This window comes from Schistocerca serialis, chromosome 3 (genome assembly GCF_023864345.2).
Source record: "Schistocerca serialis cubense isolate TAMUIC-IGC-003099 chromosome 3, iqSchSeri2.2, whole genome shotgun sequence".
Taxonomy (NCBI): Eukaryota; Metazoa; Arthropoda; class Insecta; order Orthoptera; family Acrididae; genus Schistocerca; species Schistocerca serialis.
In genome coordinates this window covers 144,671,923-144,692,140 of record NC_064640.1, presented here as the reverse complement: position 1 = coordinate 144,692,140, position 20,218 = coordinate 144,671,923, and the positions used below count along the sequence as shown (strand labels likewise).

General features: G+C 41.5%; 1 protein-coding gene across 4 annotated transcripts in view; it reads left to right on the top strand.

Annotated features, from left to right (window-relative positions):
• LOC126469854 (coiled-coil domain-containing protein 77-like) overlaps positions 1 to 20,218 on the top strand; it is a 202,235-nt gene that overhangs the window by 168,036 nt on the left and 13,981 nt on the right. For 2 of the 4 annotated variants that reach the window (XM_050097161.1, XM_050097159.1), the window contains one exon: positions 463 to 1,383. In XM_050097161.1, coding sequence (XP_049953118.1) covers positions 463 to 1,291 — 829 coding nt within the window. In that variant the 3' untranslated portion in view covers positions 1,292 to 1,383. Of the gene's footprint in view, positions 1 to 462; positions 1,384 to 18,724; positions 18,954 to 20,218 lie in introns of those variants that run through there. The other 2 variants (XM_050097160.1, XM_050097158.1) reach the window with 2 other exon arrangements.

The following is a 20,218-nucleotide window of genomic DNA, read 5'->3' as shown; positions in this document are numbered from 1 at the left end:
TGCCTGCGGCCCTTGTGCATCACAGGCCGCCGCCCCGAACTCATCTTCATCACCATGGCCTTCCCCTGAGAAGCCCTGTGAGTGTATTCATGCTGACTTCGTGGGACCTCTTTTAGTTACTTATTGGCTACTCGTAATTGACACCTACTCTAACTTTCCTTTCATTGTCCGTTGCACGTCGCGTACCACTGCGGCAACCACAAATGCTCTAGCTCGCATTTTCTCTTTGGAAGGCCTTCCCTCTACTCTTGTTAATGATAATGGTCCACAATTTACCTCTTCCGAATTCGGATTTTTGTACCCGTTACGGAGTTATGCATGTCACGGCCCCTCAGTTGCATCCACAGTCAAACGTGAGGCAGAATGACTGGTCCGCACATTTAAGGCTCAGATGAGGAAACTCCCGACTTCTTCTGCTGCTGATGATGCGCTTCTCCAATTTCTGGCTTCTTACCGTTTCAGCCCCATGGCCGACCACAGCCCGGCTGAGCTCTTACATGTCCGACAGCCCCGCACACTACTTCACCTTCTGCGGCCTTCCACCTCACGGCCGTGGGTGCCTTTGCTTGGCTGGTTCACCGCCGGCGACCTTGTATGGGTACGGGGATATGGCAGGCGGCCAAAATGGAGTCCTGGCCGCATCTTACGACACCGTGGCCAATGCCTGTATGAAATCCAGACGAACACGGGTGTTGCAGTGCGTCATTCGGACCAGCTTCAGCCTCGTGTGCCAGCAATGCCTGTTCCGGATGCCGCTACACCATCTTCGGCTCTACCTGACGCTCGGGATCTTGGCATCTCTCATTACTCACAAAGTAGCCCTCTCACCATTATCTCGGTGCCAGCACAAGAACGGACGCCACCAGGAGACGTGTCCATGCAGGAACCGGATGACCATCATCTGTCAGAGCAACTCTACTCTCCTCCTTCTCCTACGGATGCCGATGCATCGCCCATGTCTCCTGTTATAACAACCGCACTTGCCGCAACGGGCAGATTGGTGCACGGGGCCCCAGCAGATTCGTCTCCTACGTCTCCTGTCATCTCGACCCGTTATCATTGGGGACACTTCCATCCGTATGGGAAGCCTCCTCCTCGAGACTTTACGGCCAGTCAAACAACACCTATGGACGTTAGCAATCTACAGGCCACCTCCATCAAGACCAGTGCAAAAATTCAAAGGAGGGAAAAGTGTTGTGATTCGCTGATCTTTCAAAGTGCCGTCGCGCAGTTATGCACGTCCTCTACATGCGGCGCTGTCTGCCAGCCATGCAGGAGCCGCGCCACCTAAGCGGCCAGCCAGCCAGCGGCCGCTAGACTTGGACTCAGTGCTGATTTGACTGTTACCGTGTACACATGTCTTACTTTGTCTACTTGATCTGTGATTTACATGTATTGTGTCGTCTCTGAAATATATGTGTTCAACTTGATGTTATAACAATACTGTTCACCAAATATTTGAGTTCTCTGACCTCCTCGCACCCAAATGTGCGTCTAAACTATCTCTCTATAGTTGCACAGACCTTGTGCCAAAAAAATCCTCATGCAATGAAACGACAAACAAGCTACAATAAATCCTGAAATAAAACACTGCAAATTACCCCTCCAAATAATCTCATAATCGAAACGCAGATACAGTTATTTCTTAACCTAGTTTCCCCTTTTCATCCATCTCTAGAGTACACATATCCTGTTTGATCCACCCGTCAATTTTGTACTCGTCCCAAAATAATTAATTAAATGCTTCTTTTGCCCCACCTTCATTTTTTCTCCCTTCTAGACCTCTCACTATCTTAAACTCCTCTAGAGTCCACAAATGAGGCAATAACGATCGTAACGTTCTACCATACCATCACCAATCAGTTACAGTAAAATCACATTTCTCCTTGAGATACCATTCTGTCCAAATATCACTTTCTATTTTAGAATCAAACTCACTGTATTCTCACTTAAAATTATTGACATTAGTAGCTACAACATCATTATCATGAAATAAAGCATTACTTTTTACTTCTACATCATTACAAACACCCTTACAAATAGGATTTTCAACAGCCGCTGATACATCATACAACTCACTACATAAAACCTCATTTCCCCTCCATCAACAATTCACCAATATAAAAACCGTTCATAGTTTCACCATTCTCTGCCGTTAATCACATAAATTGTAGCTACAGCGTCGTGCAATTTCAGAATCAACAGTACCATTAAATTCCGCTGTGTTTTAATTTAAACCTGGCCATAATACCTTTTCATCTCCTACATGCTCCTGCGCCACATTAATTTCAGATCACACATCAAATTCAGATCTGCACTCATTCTCAAACAAACATTCAAGATCCACAGATCCATTCAGAATTTGGGATTCACCTCCATTAGTAGAAAGATATGCACAGATGTCTTCCTCTGAAATATCAATACCGGCAGCTTCAACTTTCATAACTTCAGCACATAAACCATCACTACTACCTTCCTTCAAAAATAATTCACCAATATCGTCTGATACACACACAAATTCATCAACAGCTGGCGAGACTAATTCTACGCTGCCCTTATTAATCTCCTTAACAACTTCCCCGTCACATTATCACCTGAGACATCATCACATTCATCACTATAATCGTCACAGATGGTTAGTACCTCTTTAGAATTTTCTTTACCATCTAACTCCACCAAATTCAGCTCCACCTCAGCCCCTTTTGGCACATAGAATCTTTCATTGTATTAACATTCACACACTCTTTCGTCTCACATTCATAAAACAAATCATTTAGCCCTAAATCGTCATCATCGCCTTTATCATTATCTTTCATTATCTTAGGATTATGCCTTTGACGTACGATCTGATTTGCAAATTTACGTATTTGATTCTCATCTCTTACTAATTGCATTTCAATATTCTGATGCCTTTCTGCTGATTTGTTAACACCTACCACATTTCCTTCACTCATGTCCTATTCGTCGCCACTTTATTTTGCCATCTCCGGACCTGAGATGCAGCAAAACTTAGTTTCCTGATCTCCCATTATGCTGGTTCATTTTGCCAGGTGCTGGTCCCTCAAATCTATGTTATTGGTGACAGTCCCTGTCATGAAAGTATCTGTTCCCATTACTCTTTTGAAATTTATCATTGGATGTGTTCCTGTTACCATTTCCCTTATCAAAACTGCCATTTGCATTTTGTTGATAACTTCCTGGATGTCTTTAATATTGATTACTCGGACTGTAGTTATGATTTCCACTCTGAAAACTATTTGTCTACTTACTTTACAGTTTAAATTTCTATGCCCATTCTAATTTTTCTACAAAGTCCAAAAATTCATCTATTGAGTTGCTAGGACTGTGCACTAGATCCCACTGCAAATTTTTTGGTAACCGCCTTTTCAACATCGTAATTTCAGTAAGCACTCCCTATGGACGTTTTACGTGCGTTAATCTCACAAGTTCAAGTTTACAAAATTCTCGCATTGACCCGTTCCCATATTTAAATGTTGGCTCATTCAGAAACTCATTTTGGAGTCGCGTTTGCTTTGCTTTACTCCAGAACTTGTTCAGGAAACTGCTTTCAGGTATTTCATAGGTAGTGTGTATATTTGCCCACAATTGCTGCTCACCTTCCAAATGTCTTTTCACGAATTTTATCTTCACCTCATCAGACATTCCCCTTATAAAACCATCCCTGCATGCTGCTAGAAAATTTACTGGGTGATATTTCCTGTCGTCTGCAAAACATTTGACCAATCCCAAGTTCTCCATGGAACACTGATCACTGTAGAGGTTTGATGTGCAGCTAAAGAATTCGGTTCACTTTTTATTTCATTGATTTTCTTTTTAACTTCACTATTTTCAAGTTTAATTCCAGATTCCACTTGTTTCTGTATTTTATCTACTTCTTTCTCCCCTTTCCCTAGTTGAACGGACAAGTGGTTTATAGCCTCTGTCGTCTCAGCCATTAGAGCACCTTGCCTACTCATACAATTTCTTACGTTGCCTCCCAGATCTGCATGCAGCTTCTCCAGCTTATCACTGAAATTTTTCTCCGCTTGATCTGCCTTAGAGTCAAGTATCTTAACTTCATCAGAAATTTTGCCCATTTCATCCCGAATGGTTTTTAATTTTCCGTCAATCGATTCCTCGATTCCACTAGCCAGTTTACCTGCTTCATCTTTCACAACCAAAGACATTTTGGATTGAATCGAATTTATTTTTAAATTTACATCAACCATATCGGTTTTAACAGAGTCAATTTTTAAATTTACGTGACCCATATTGGTTGACCAATTTTGAATCGCAATCCTCTTACAATTTGCATTAATTGCGAAATCGTGTCTCCCCCAAATTCATCTCCCTTGCCTGATTTTGGACTAAATTCACCGCCGATCACGCGCTACCGCTCTGACTTCAGGCTAAGCGGCTCACTAGTATTTTTGGACCCACACAAACTGGCCGACTGCTTAATTTTAGCGATGTCTGTTATTGGCGATAGAACTACAGAGCCATACATAATCTCACTATCAGTGCAGGTACTTAGCTTTGTCATGCTGGATCAAGCTATGGTATTGCTGCTGATGTTGCAGTTGAAGGCAATGCTGAAGATCTTGTAGCCTCTGCTGCAGTACTGCAACCGCCGCTGCGCGATGAATCGCCATTGAAGATGCCGCTGCTGGCTGCTTTTGATGTCGCCTCTTCTTTCGCATTACTTTTTTTTTTTCACTCCTAACCACTGCTAAAGCTCGGTGCACACAACTGTTGCAAAATTCATAGCTCAGAGCCCCCACGCAAACTGCCTAAACTGCCACAGACTTGGGACCTAGGTCACAGAATGTCATCAACTGTGAGAATTACAATTGTAATTTCCCATCTGTTAAAGAAACCTAATATACAGTCCTGAACTGATCTCTCATTTAACTTTTGCGAGAGGTCCTGCCTATTGAAGTTCAGATAACACTTTTGGAAACACTTTGCAGAATTCAAGTCCGATTTTAAAACTTTCCACAGTTCATATTCCACAACTAACACTTTCCAAAATCCAATCCTGCTCCAACACTTTGCAAGCTTCTTACCCCTCACCTAATACTTTCCAAATTCCTATCCCAGACGAGCCCCCAATTTCGAGCTAACAACCCAAAGATGTTTGGGCTCACATGCTGTTCCTCTTCATCAAATGTCTTGGCTCAAACTCATCTAGGGGTTGAACCACATGTGTCACATTACACCCCCTAAATTAGACACTTGTGACCCTTTGTTTAAATTGTCTGGCTGATTGCAAGTTTGAGAAATACAAAGTTAACATAACATATAATAACAATAATAATAATAATAATATTGGGAACTAAATTAATGATTCATAAATGATGTAGGCCACACAGTTGCAATTTGGTTAGAATGATGTTTGTTTAGAAAGGAAACTAATAGCAAAAGTGGTCATATTTAGAGTTACTGTTACACTCGTGTGAATATCCATTTGACACAGTTCGATCATTCACAATCTCATCGTGAATTACAAGTTCAATTCTCCACCTTGTTGACTATGCGAAAAGTTAGAGTTCACACCAGGCACACAGCTGCTCACTGCCCAGAGACTAGGTCCAGCAATAGCACACAACGCAAAATTTTCTGAGTCATTTCAGTTCCTAGCTGCCTAAAGACCAACTGTCTACTTTCATGTCTCAATCCAAACTATACCCTCTGGTGTCTCCAACCGAACTGTACTCTTTGGAGTCTCGATCAGAACTTCCCCCTTCGCATCTGCACCAGTACTCCCTCTGCCCATCCCCGGCCGCATTTTCTGTGTGCTGAGAATCGTCGCTCAATTGACTAGTGCAGTTCCCTTCCCTGAAGCCGTCCATCTGATTGGCTACATCTTATTTTACATTTTAACATATTTAAATAATCAAAGCTGGACCACTTTCATGTTCTAAATAAAGTAACAATAATATCCATTACATAATAAATGTTAAATTATTTTACCATAAAACTAAACAATTTCCTTCTTAGCTTTGAATGCAACAGTCAGTAGCCTTGCACCAATGTGCTTTCTGGTAAATAAATAAAGAGGAAAAGTAACTACTATGCATGAAAAATTACAACAAATATTCTATTACCTAATGATTCAATAAGGTGTCATGCTGTCATCATTCAATGTGTTTTGTGTGGTGGAAATGATGATCTGATGCTTAACTGTAAATACTGCTAATTTAAATTTACTATATCTTTTAAAGAAATAAAGTTACAGTGTTGATATTTACAACATCTGTCATTTTAATGATGCGCTTGTATATGAAATGTCAATCATTAAGATCGGGCAAAGCGTTCAGGTTTTAGGATTCAAGTCTTTGTTAATTTCACTTTAACAGTAAATCCTAAACTATTATAGATATGATCAATATTCAAGTTTTATTGGGATCACCATGAAAATTTACGGAGGATGGCAGATTAAAATTACTGTGGCTTGATTCCGTGCATTACTACAGAATTAAATAGTTTTCATAAATGTTTTCCTTTATGGTCGATCTTAGGTCTGCCATATTTAACACTGCTACATTTCCTTGGCCACAAAGGCTTCTACTGGGTTTCCTTTTGATGTAGGTTCTCGTCTGTCTCACTTACACACTACAGCACTTAGGCCTAAATAGACAATAGACGCCTGTGAATTTCCCCATCTTGTGGTGAATATGCGCCCTTTGTGACACACCGTCCTCGATGACAGAGTTCGTTTCACAATTTCTGTAAGCTGATTCTTTCGGCCATATATTTAAATGAGAGCACAATGCTCATTAACTCACAGAGTGCAGTGGGTTTCTCCTAGCGTCTTTACATCTTGGGCTTGTTGCTCTCCAGTTCCATGAAACTACAAAATTTCTGTGGCTCATACTAGATAGAAAACTTTCATGGTCCTCCCACATGTCGTACCTGACTGCACCATGTACCCGGTTCCTCAATGTTCCACATGCCCTAAGCGATAAGTCCTGGGGAGCAGATCAGGCCACCCTCTTCCATTTATACCAATCCCTTGTCCAATCAAAACTAGGGTATGGGTGTTTCATTTATTCATATGCGCGTCCATCTGTCTTATGCTGTCTTAACACAACCCACCATCAAGGGAATACGTTTGGCCACTGGCACATTTTACACAAGCCTGGTTGAGAGTCGCTGTGCAGAGGCTGCCGATCTACCACTGTCATATCAGCATGATGTCCTCCTCAGCAGATACGCATGCCATTTATCTTCCATGCCCAGCCATCCATCCTATGCCTCCTTTTTCAATGACTCCCTTGACCGCCAGTATGGAAAGTGCCCTTCTTCTCAGTTACCTCCAGGGGTTCACTTTCGGCTGCTGCTCTGGCATCTTAACTTCGCACTACCTGCCACATTACTGATGGGTGTGGACCCTTCACCACCTAGGATACATGTGGTGGCCTGTGTTCATCTTGGATTTCATTCACTTCCCAAGGACACCACTCCAAATTCGATCTATCACTGTAAGTTTCTAGACCTTCACTCACAATATAGCAATAGCACCTTCAGTACACTGATGGCTCTAATACCGACTGTGGTGTCGAGTGTGCTTTTGTCAATGGTACCAACCATTTCTGATATTGGCTTCCAGAACACTGCTAAATTTTTGCAGCAGAGCTCTTCCCCCTCTATCAGGCTACCCAGCACATCCAGCAACACAGGCTTTTAAATTGTGTCATATGCTCTGATTCTCCAATGCCCTACAGAGGGTCTGTGTGCTGTACACAGCCCATCCTTTAGTGCATTGGGTCCAAGAAAGCTTCCACTTGCTTGCTGTTGAGGGAGCCACCATGCTGCTCATGTGGGTTTCTGGTCATGTTGGTCTGATGGGAAATGAGATTGCTGAAGCTGCCGCCATGTAGTCCTCCTACCTTGGCCTGGTAGCTCTTCCATTCCTTCTGATAATCTCCTCCATGTTGTCGTCTGTCAGCAGATTGTGTCACTTTGGAATCACCAATAGCCTTCTCTTCACGGAAACAAGCTCTGAGGAATTAATTAAACCTCTCCAAATCACTTGGCCAACCTCCTCTCGGCTCTCTCCTCACGAGGAGATCATTTTAGTTAGTTTGCGCATTGGGCACTGACCTTTTAGGCATCTCCATTAGTTAAGTGGTGATTCCCCACCACTTTGTGCTCATTGTCATCAACCCTTGATTTTTCACCATTTCCCAACCCAACGGACTTTTTTTAACTGCTTATGTTCAAGTGTATGTTTGCCGTCTAAGTTATCAAGCAGTTTAGTGAATGACTTTTTATCTGTCATAGCAGTATGGCAAAGGACATTATTCTTTGGGTAGGGAACTCCACTGTCTCTACAGCATATTTTGTGGACCTTTCTCCAAGGGGATTTGTAGCTTTCTTTCCTTCTGTCGATTGGGCTTAACGTATAGTCGCTTCTAACTTCTTCAACTTATTGGTATTCTAAGGTTATGACACAAGTGCTTATGACCTTAGTTGTTTTGGCACCCTAAAATTATTACATAAATTAGAGGTGTGGCTAATAAATTAGAGGTGTGGCTAAGAAATGGTTTAAGTCGTACCTAGAACAAGATGAGGTATCACATATTTCAAAAGGATTTCTAGTAAAACACCTGTCAGATACAAAATATATTAATAGAGGCAATCCCACAGGAGAGTGCATTAGGTCCATTCCATTTTCTTATTTGCTTTAACAATTTCTCACAGTGTGTTGGACATGGAGAAAAAAACATGTTTGCCTATGACAGCAACGTAGTGATGACAGCTAAAATTCCAAAACAGTTGACAGAACATGCTGATGCAGTCCTTAAAGATGTTCGCAATTGGTCACTGAGAAATAAAGTAACTCTAAACATAAAGAAAACTAATTGTATGTGCTTCTGGTTGAATAAAAAACACAGTGATGCTAGATTCAGAATTGATGATTATTTATTAGAATGTGTAACAGACACCAAATTCTTGGGGTTCAAGGTAGAGTGTCAGTTGAAATGGACAGTACAACCACAGCATGTTATGCTTTGTAAATACTTGCATCAGTTTGCAATATTTCATCCCTCCAAGTAACCTATTTTGGATTTATCAAGTGGTGTTCAGTAAGTAATGCAGTACTTTTTTTTCTGAAAGCAGATTTGTTTTATTCAGGATTCCAATACACCATATTATTCCCTATTCTTTTGGTTACAGAACCCTGTTTTTCAATATTAATCTCTGTTCAGTGTGACAAGCTTATGCAACCTTACTGGGAGGGCCTGTATGTGAACATGGTACCACTCTACTGATCAACATCAGAGCCAACATCTTGCTGCATCAATAACCTCCCTGTTGGCCACGCACTTCATTGGGCAAAATGGATGGCAGCTGGAAGGTGTGAGACACAGGCTTTAGGGTGGATTAGGAAGAACAGTTCAAAAATGACTTTCTTCCATCTTACAATGCTGCGATGTATTCTTTTGTTACTCTTCTCTATAGCATTACCCTTCTCAGTGTCTGTTCTTTCTCTTTTTTCCTATGTTTATTCATCGCCTTCCAACCCGCATCTACTTCTGAGCCATGCTGTATCAACGGTCATCCTTGCACAAAACAGACTCCGTGATCGCACGGATTGTCGATGCACCATCTGATGTTCCAGATTATTTCCTTCGATAGTTATAACTCTATTTATTCTATTGATCCCACCTTATCCCTCATCCTGACATACTTTAGCATTTTGTTTCCCACACCTGCTTGTGCCACATGAACTTTTGATCCTCAGCCTAACCCATCTCCCATGACTCTCACTTCACTTATAGCAACACATACAATCCCACACTTCATCATTTCTTTTTTCCCAAATTTCTGAATGTTTTCAACATATTTATGTGTATGTTTACTTGGTTTGTCAAGGTTTCACATGGTTTTATGTATTTTTACATATCTGTGCATACTTTAGCATATCTTTGTGTGTTTCTGCATGTCTTTATATATTTTTCAAGCATCTTTACATGTATTTTCTTTCATCCAGCTCCTCTCATAACCATCAACACATATTTTGCCCATTTATCCATCATTACCATTTTCTTTAAACCATTCCTGCCTCAGTGGACCTTTGCTCCATCTTTCTGCACCAGTTCAGAAAAGCATCACTTTCCCTGGCTGAAACCCAGTCCCACATCCTGTTTCTCAAATGCTGCCTAAACCATGGAATCCCTCCAAATGGCCTACCTGTAAAGATTCTTTTCTCTGGATCCCACCCCTACTTTCACTATGACCTACACCTTTTCGGTCTGTGCAAGGACCTGGCCCTCACAAACCTGATACTCCAAAAACACTACTCCATGGCACAGGCATCCCAGAATCACCTCTGCTCTCTTCACAGGATACTACTACTCTGCAATCCCTATTTCATACACGCATCTCTCACATCTCTGAAACTGAATCCCTCCCTCTCCAGCACCTGAAGGAGCATTCCAGACACCGCCTCCATAAGTTATCCAACCTGCTGACATTCTTCTGCCACCTGGGGGCACCACTATTGAACTCCTATTGTACCCACAGTGTTCTTACTCATCCATACCTCATAGCAGACAAACCCTGCCTAGCCAACCTTTTCAATTTGCCACATCCCCTAAAACTCACTACCAACTCTCCACCAAATACAGTGCCAAAACATTCCCATAACACTGTTGTTAACATTCCCACCAGAACCCTCAGCTCCCCAGAAGTTTCATAGCTATCCATTCAGTGCTATCCAAAGTTCACACATTTAGCCTTACACCCAACTTTAACCATGCTGGACTTGTCAAAGACCTACTCTCCTGCTCCCAATTCCTACAATGGAAGGACTTCTTTGCAGCCAATCTCTCCAACCAAAAGTACCCTAATTCCATCATTGGACCCTGCCTCCTCCAGTTCACGCCACCATCCAACTGTGATCCTTCCTCCCCTCCCACCTAACCACCTGCTAGTCACTTTCCAGGAATTCCTTACCTTCAGGTTAGCCTCACCATCCTTCCCCAGGTCCCTTCTTCAGAACATCAATCTTTCAGTTGAAGAAAGAACAGCCATACACAACCTCAAAACAAATCTTGGCCTAATCATCCTAACTGCAGACAAAGGGTCCACCACTGTTTGTATGAATTGCAGTGACTACCTGGTAGAAGGTCTCTGCCAGTTATCTGACTTCTCCACCTATAAACTCTGCCAGAGTAATTCCATCCCAGGAGTCCAACACAAACTCCAATCCCGGCTTAAAACCTTAGTCCCTTCCCAGAGAATTTCACTTGAATCCATTTCCCTCCCACCCCTATCACATCTCGCACACCCACCTTCTAAATGATCCCCAAAATCCACAAACCCAGCAATTCTAGATGCCCAATTGCAGCTGGTTATTATGCCCCCACTGAAAGAATTTCAGCCTTCATTGACCAACAACTCCAACCAACTGCCTGTAATCCAGCCTCCCAGGTCAAAGACACCAACCACTTCCTTCGCTGACTCTCCACCGTCTTCACCCCATTACCTACTGGATCCCTACTCATCACTGTTGATGCCACCTCCCTATACACTAACATCCCTCATGCCCCTGGTCTTACTGCTATTGAACACTACCTTTCCCAATGTCCTTCAAACTCCAAACCCACTACCTCATTCTTCATAGACCTTACTAACTTTATTCTAACCCACAGCTACTTCTCATTTGAAGGGAAGGTATATAAGCAGATCTGTGGAACAGTCATGGGCACCTCATCTAGAGGCGACCTTCCTAGCCTCCCAGAACACCAAATCCCTAGTGTGATTCAGATTCATTGAGGATATCTTCATGATCTGGACTGAGGGCCAAGACACCCTATCTTCATTCCTTCACACCCTCAACACCTTCTCTCCCATCCACTTCACGTAGTCCTCCTCAATCGGCATGCTACCTTCCTAGATGTTGACCTCTTCCTCTCTGATGGCTCCATCCACACCTCTGTCCACATTAAATCCATCAACTACCAACAGTACCTGGATTTTGATAGCTGTCATCCCTTTCACACCAAACAATCCCTCCCATACAGCCTGGCCACCTGGGGGCGGCGTACCTGCAGTCACAAAAACTGTCTTGCTCCTCAGTATGCTGAGGGTCTCACCAAGGCCTTCTCAGACAGGCACTACCCGTTGACCTAGTCCGCAAACAGATCTCCTATGCAATTTCCCCTCACACCCCCAATCCTCACACCTCCAAGAACCAGCCACAAATGAGTGTGCCTTTGACCCCCAGGGCTGGAAATTAGTTATCATCATGCCCTGATGACGGACATCCTACCAGAGATACTTCCCACCCCTCCTAAAGTAGTGTTGTGTCACCCACCTAACCACAACATCCTTGTACATTCGTATGCTATGCCCAATCCCAAACCCTTTCCACAAGGATCATATCCCTGAGGAAGACCCAGGTGCAAAACCTGCCCAATCCACCCACCCATCACTTCCTGTTCCACTCCCGTCACAGGTTTATCCTACCCCATCAGGGGCTGGGCCACCTGTGAAACCAGCCATGTCATTTACCAGATCTGCTGCAATCGTTGCACAGCTACCAGCCAGCTGTCGATCACGATGAATAGCCACCACCAAACTGTGGTCAAGAGCAAATTAGACCACCCTGTGGTACAACATGCAGCTGAACATACACTTGATCTCAATGACTGCTTCACTATCCAAGCCATGTGGATCCTTCCTTCCACCACCTGCTTTTCTGAACTGCGCAGATGGGAGTTATCCTTATAGCACCTTGTCTGCTCCCGTAATTATCCCAGCCTCAACCTATGGTAACGTAACATACTGTACTCACACCCTCCATCAAACAGTTTCCACCCTCTCTGCCCTATCATCTCCTCCCCATTCCCATCTCCCTCCCTGTTCGTGTGCAGCCTTCTGCCAATGCATCTTCCCATCTTTCCTTTTTTGCTTCTTTTTCCCCATCTCCCTGCCCCACAGCCTCCTGATTCTGTGCCTTGTTGCCAGTGTAGTCTCTGACACTCCACCAGACAGTGTATGTCTCTCTCCTCACCCTTACACTATTACCACTTCCTCCCCCCCCCCCTCTCCCCCTCCAGATTGCTGCTTGCTCCCGTCTGTTAGTTACATTCCAAACCGAGATGCTGGAGATGGTGATCATGTGTGCGCAAGGTGTGCTTGCTGTGTGTGTGAATGGTGTGTATCTCTCTTTTACTGGTGAATGCTCTGGCTGAAAGCTTTGTGTAAGTGTGTTTTAATTGCACCTGTCTGCAACTTGACATGTCGTCTTTACAATAAGTAGCAGTCTGTCCTTTCCTACATTGTTGATATTCCAACCAGCAGTTGCCATTGTTTAACATTTCACACTTTACTTCACAGACCTCGGAGATGATCTCCAGACCTCTGTTTGTATCTTCAAAAGTGTGTATTGCCACCTCTTGCTGCAGTGATGGCATTCAACCTTTTAGGCATGCTCCTGATGAATGTGGCAATGTCCTGTTGATGAATCATATCCCATTCTTCCAGGAGGGCATTCTGTAGGTCCTGTAGGGTCACTAGATAGTGCTATGGCCTCTTCTCCCCAGCCTGTTACAAACGTGCTCTATAGGATTCAAATCAGGGCTTTTAGAAGGCCAGCTGTTAGCAAGAATCTCTGTTTCATCCAAGAACTCTCACACAGTTCTCGCAACATGTGGGCATGCATTGTCATGCATTAATGTGAAATCATCACCAATAAATGGAGCAAAAGGCACAACATGCTCCAGAAAGATTTCCTCCTCATACCGATGTGAGATAAGGTTCCCATGCTCCATGAAGGCCAAATCCATCCTTACAGCTGTATTGATTCCTGCCTACACCATCACAGAACAACCCAGAAAAGGCATCCTGGATGAGAATGTGCAAGGGGAATACTTTTCCCCTGGCTTCTCCAGATTCCCTCTCTTCTATCAGGTGATTAGAGGCCAATGACTCATATGTGAACATTTGATCCTATTGTTGTACTGTCCAGCCAAGATGTTCTCTTGTGAAACATAGTCGAGCTGTGCAATGCTCTCTGGTGAGTTCCAAACCTGTTGCAGGTCATCTGGACTGAAGATTGGCTTCTTCCAATATTCTTCGAACAGTTCTTTCACTAACATTGACCCCTTGAACTTGGTGGAGTTGATTCCGTGCTTCAGTAGCGGTGGTGTGACGGTTATGAAGAGCTTGAAGTTGTAAGAAGTGGTAATCTCTCTTTGATGTTGCTCTTCTCAGCCTGTTTCTGGTCTCCATGCAAAGCCTCCAGTTTCCCTGTACCTTCATATGGTTCTAGAAATTTTGGAAGGTGTAGTCCTTAACACTTCTGCAGTGTAATCCGTATTGTGGTCATCTCACAAAAGCAACTGCTTTCAGAGTTTGTTTGGGGCTGAATGGCATGTTTACTCTGGAAATCTGATTACAACAATCACAGAAAGATCCTACAAACACATATGATTGAAAGGGGAACAATTCAGGGTACAATAATTAGTGCTACAAGAGTGGGAAAATATTATTTGCTCACATTCAGTGAAGAATTTTCAAGTTTGCACGGGGAATAGCAATTGAGGCTAATGCAATAAACAACAACACTTCATTGTTTGCTTGAAAAGCAAAGCCAATAACATACCCCATATCAAAAAACTGGGTGAAGTGCTTCACTTTGATTACATGGTGCTTGACTTATTTTGTTGTGTAAGGGGTTTCTTGCTGCCTATTTTTGCTGGATATATTTTTTTAAAATTTTTGTGACTCTTTCAAGGTGAATGTTGTATTGCTTTGTGAGTGTAAGGCTGTGTCTATTGTTAAACCATGATGTGAAAAAATTATTTCCTCTTCCCACCAATTGGACATACTTAATGACATGCCAGTTCTTCCAATTTTAATCAGTTTAACTTACTGTATAACTTATCCATCTGCTTCATTCAAATTTTTTAATTTTATCAGTGTGTAGTTCAGATCTTGCACATATTACATTCTTTGTAAGCCTAAAGTTCCAGGTAATTAACCATAATTAAAATAGTGCATGAATTCATGAATATTATTACTCTGTGACACTATAAAACATGTCTGTGACACTTATAGTAAATACCAAGTGCTGTTAAGATTGTCTGTGGCCAGATAGTCATTCTGTGTTTGAGTTGACAGAGATATTTGAAATTGGTGGGACAAGTATGACAAAAGCAGTGGGTACAAGTCAACCATTAACTACTATTACAGACAAGAAGATTCATCATATACTATAGATGGTACGATATTACAAACCAGTGAGTGCCCATTGATGAGGCTGCATATGCTCTGCGGTTTAGTTATGATACTGTCTTCCATGAGACACTCAGTTTCTGTCATGAAGTCAGGCAAGATTTGTGTCACAGGAGTAGCACAAGACAGAACTTGTTGAGATTAGTCAGGGGCACTACAATAGAGAAGTTGACTGCTTTTTGAAGAAAATTAATCACTGTTCGAACGCCACAACTCCAATTCAAATGACAGAGTGTGGAGCAGAAACACCCATCCATAATCAGTGGTCTATAAAATATTCAAGTCACAATATTCTTCAGGAAAAATGGAACTAACTGTATTTTAGAATGGAGAAGGCATTGTACTCAAAGATTACCCAGAGCAGCTGTATACTATTGATAGTGCACAATAGTGTGTTACAGGGCCCTAGAAGTTAAAAGTTAGCAGTTTGCTTACGAAGGCCTCTTGTTACAGGAAGTGCTGCTGTTGAATGATTAATGCATGTCCAGGCCTACCAAACTAGAGATGGACAAAACCATTCTCTTCAGAGACAGGAGCAGAACTGCTCATTCACTGGGATGAACTATCTCTTTTTCATGGCTCACCACACACCATACACTTCAAAAATAAATAAAAGGAAGGCATCTTCCATTTTTAATTCAGGTCCCTATATCTGCATTTTTATCTGATGTGGTCCTATTGTGAAATAACATAGAAAGGAAAGTAAAAAAGTTTAACTATGACATTTGGGAGTGAGTTGTAGACTGAAACAAAAGGAAATGAACAAGGAACACAAGCAGTGGAGATGCAGTTCCTGAGAAGACTATAAGGGTACATCCTGTCTGATAGGACGAGGAATACTGATATCAGAGAAAAGATCGGAGTGAAAGCTTAAATAAATAGGTTAAGGAATACAAGAACAACAAAGGTCTATGTCACAAGAATGGAAGACAACAGAATGCCAGAATTAATGATGAATTGTTGCTTAGTGGGCGGAAGACCTTTAGAAAGAGCAAGGAAAATGTGACAATATCAATAATTTCAACCAAGAGGGCTTAACAGGCAAATTCCCAACACATGAAAAAGAAGAAGAAGATGACATCTCATATTAAAAACATGAGTTTAGAAAAGTAACTATGATGTACTAAGTTTGGAAATTACACATAAATCTCTGGTTTGATGTAAGAGGGGTCCAGAAGGCATTAATCTATCTCATTAAATAAATAAAAACTAAAAAAAATAGTATAGACACTCACTATCGTATATGTAAAAGTAAGTGTGCAAATACAGACTGTTATTATGATAAATAACAATATCCAGAAGAACTGAACTTGGATGAAGAGGTGCTGAGTCAAGAAAGTGAGCTGCAAGCTGAATCAGTGAGTTAGCCAAGAGTCCAGAGAGGAGAATGACTTGTGGGCACTTTGCGATCTGCTTTGCTGTGAGCCATGGAAAGCAGTGATCATGTGAGCCTTTGGAAGGGGAATAATCCCTGAGTTGCTTTGTGATCTGCTCCATGTGAGTGGTGACTGAAGACTGCTGCTCATGCAACTCACATGTTCACCAGGAACATATTCAAAGTCTGATGCTACATCAAAGGATAAGAAGTAACAACTCACTCAAAACATTTTTTGGGTGTCTGAAATTTGAGATTTTCTTTTCAAATCAAGGTGTAAATGATAACTGTTTGCAATTTACCACAACAATGTAGAGGAAGTCAAGATGTAGGACATCTGTGATCTGTCGAGTTGGAAAACTACCTTCAATTAATCTACAAAAACTATTTGAGGTAGAGCACATGGGTGTCATGTGAGGTTTTCAGAATTCTCTTGCTCCCTTCAGGCAAATTATTAGTGCCAGAGAAAAAAATGAATAGGATCTTTTTTTTTTTGTAGGAAATGTAATTTAGTTTAATTTTTTACTGAGATAGTTTTTGCTAGAGAGATCTCATTTTTTGACTTATTCAAGAAAAATGTACAAAGTGACCTTAAAAAGCACCCCCACCCCACACTCATTCCCCACCAGCCAAGATTTCTGGCATGTTGTTCGTGACACTCCCTCCTACTACTGTATACAAATGTGGGACTCCATGAATCATTTCCCATTTTCGACCTTTTTTTGTCTTCATTGACTTGGCTGTTACGCCATATGCTTATTCAGCTAGTTTGTTAAGATTATTAATTTAAGCTTTCCCATGACAGTAGCAAAAGAAGAAAAGGGTTTTGTACATGTAATACAGTAACTAATTAAATTTACAGTTCTATCTAAACTTAACCCTTACAAGCACAATAGGTTTGTAGTAAGAAGGGCAGACAAGCAAAATAATTTAATTGTTGATTTATGTTGTTGAAATTCACAAAACTGTGAGGTAAAATTTACACATGTCAGCTTTAAAATTTGGAAGTGCACCAGTAAGCAGGTGGCAAAAATAGCTCAGTCAATGAAGACAAAACAAGGTTGAATATTGGAAATAATTCATGTAGTCAAACATTTTTGTAGAGTGATAGGAGGGATTGCCATGATCAGTATACTAGAAATCCTGAATTTGGGGATGGGGGTGCATTTGAAGGTCACTTTTGGACATTTTTCTTGAATAACTCAAAAAACATGGCTTCTATCAATAACGTATCCCAGTACAAAATTAAATGACATTAAATTTCTTACAAAAAAGGTCCTATTCATCTTTTTCTCTTGGACTAATAGTTTGCACAAAGAGAGCATGAGATATTGAAAATCTCATGCTACAGGTATGTGCAAGTAGTTTAACTTAGGTAGTTTTTGTAGGCCAATTTGAGGTAGTTTTCTGAATACATACTACAACTGTCCTACATCAAATTGTTCGTCTTGACTTCTTCTAGACCACTGTAGTACATTGCAAAGCGTTATCCTTTACACTCTGTATAATGCGGCAAAATGACTTCTACATGAATGCAGTGTTCTGAAGACCTGATCTTTGTACATTTTCTATTCTTTTCATGGCTGAGAAAAGCTGCACACATTACTGTGATATGCAAATTTGTTCATACACATGGACACTAATGTCACTGAAGAGACTATTCGAGGCACCAATCTGAGTCTTTGAATCAATTCAGGAGCAAATTGCCCATCTCTACACCAAATAAATGTAACCTTGCTCCATTTGCACTTCAGGGTGTTGCCTATAGCAATTATCTTGCTCTTTCTGATGATCATCTCTTTGCACCTCTGAAAGATGCTTTATGAGGTCATCAATTTTCATCCAACAACAAGCTGCAGGTCTTACATGAATGATTTTGTAATTAACCAAGAACTTTTGTCCTGGAGGAAGTATGCAAGCTTGTGGCACCTTGGAACAAATGCATTGCAAAGGAGATCATATGTAGAAAATTATGTATCTACATTCTCTAAACGTGTGCATAATAAAATGTAATGACAAAAGTAAGGATGATTTTTTTACTTGTCCTTGTAAAAAGAATCTTCGTATTCAAGAATTTTGTACATTTTGTTGTTCCAGAGCTCATGCTGTTGAACATCGGATCTTTTGTATCACTAAAGAATTTTGGAAAGTGAATGAAGAATTTTATTGCAACGAAGAAATTTGGCAGACAGAGAGAGAGAGATTAATTGATTCAGTCAACAAATTGTGTACTTATGTCACAAATGGAAAAGCATTTTCAGAGGACTGGACCATCTATGGAGGGGGATCCTCAACACAAAGAACACTCAGTGAAGAGATAGCTGAGGTACTGTCTAACAAGAACATATTTTCCTTTCGCATCACAATTTATGGTTTGATCTTATTTACAAGTTTTTTTTATCAGAACACTCATACAACAGAAATTTATATTTAATGTGACCTATTGCTACTCTATATTTGCCTTACTGAAGCATGCATGTTTCGTTTTCAAACTGTATTTGTAAACTGATACTACAGGCTCATCGTAATCATTTATTTGTATACATGTTTGCTGGCACACGCATGTGTGTTCCCCCCTCTGCCTCCTCCCATACACACATACATGGGATCAAGGGGTCAGTAAGCTGGGAGAGGATGAACGATCAAGAGTCTCAGAAATATAGTGTGAAGTGGGCTCAGAGAATGGAGGTTGGAATTGTATAGGAGGGGAACAAGATTGAATGAAGAAAGTAGAGTCATGTGTAGGGAGGTAGTAGTGGAGATTGCAGCAGGAAAAGGGATGAGGTGGCAAAGAACATTTAGAAGTAGCATTCCTAAGCTGCGTATTTTAGAAAAGTTAGCATTATGGGATAGATTAAAATGGCACAAGACATGAAACCACTATTAAGTCATACATATTAGGGTTAGTGGCATATTCCGATCTTGAGTGGACTTGGTTAATCTTAGGAAGTGTTTGACACTGGCCCCTCAGACAAGTTGATATTGGTTAGTGCTTGCACTGACACAGGATCCTGTGCCATAGTTTTAGTGAGGTTGGGACTGAGATGGCTGCTTTTACTGATGATTTTAACTCTGACAGGATAGGATGCCAGTAACAGAACTGAAGGAGGAAATGTTGGGTGGACAAATGGGTTCAGTCTTATACCTGGTACCTCCATAGTAATATGATCTACTGTGCAATGAGCTAAGACCAGTGGCATATAGACAAACATGGATAGTACATAAGTTGTGGAGGTGGTGGATGGGAGGGCAGAGTGGGTTGACAGTGGGGAGGATATTCCTCATTTCAGAGCTACCAGTTCTTGAAGCCCTGGTGGAAAAAAATGATTCAGTTGTTCCAGTGCTTGATGCTATTGTACTATGAATGGGGAGTTCCATTATGACTGGTGAGCAGGTATATAAAGAGTATTTGCATGTATGTTGTGAAAGGGCACAGGAGATTTGTGAATTTGTTTCTGGGCGAGGTGGAGAGAGTATTGTTGATCTGTAAATATCTCAGCAAGGTCTTCTGTGTACTTCAGTAGAGACTGTTTTTCACTACATATGCAGGATCTGTGAGTGGCCACACACTATGAATAGAATTGTTGGTTT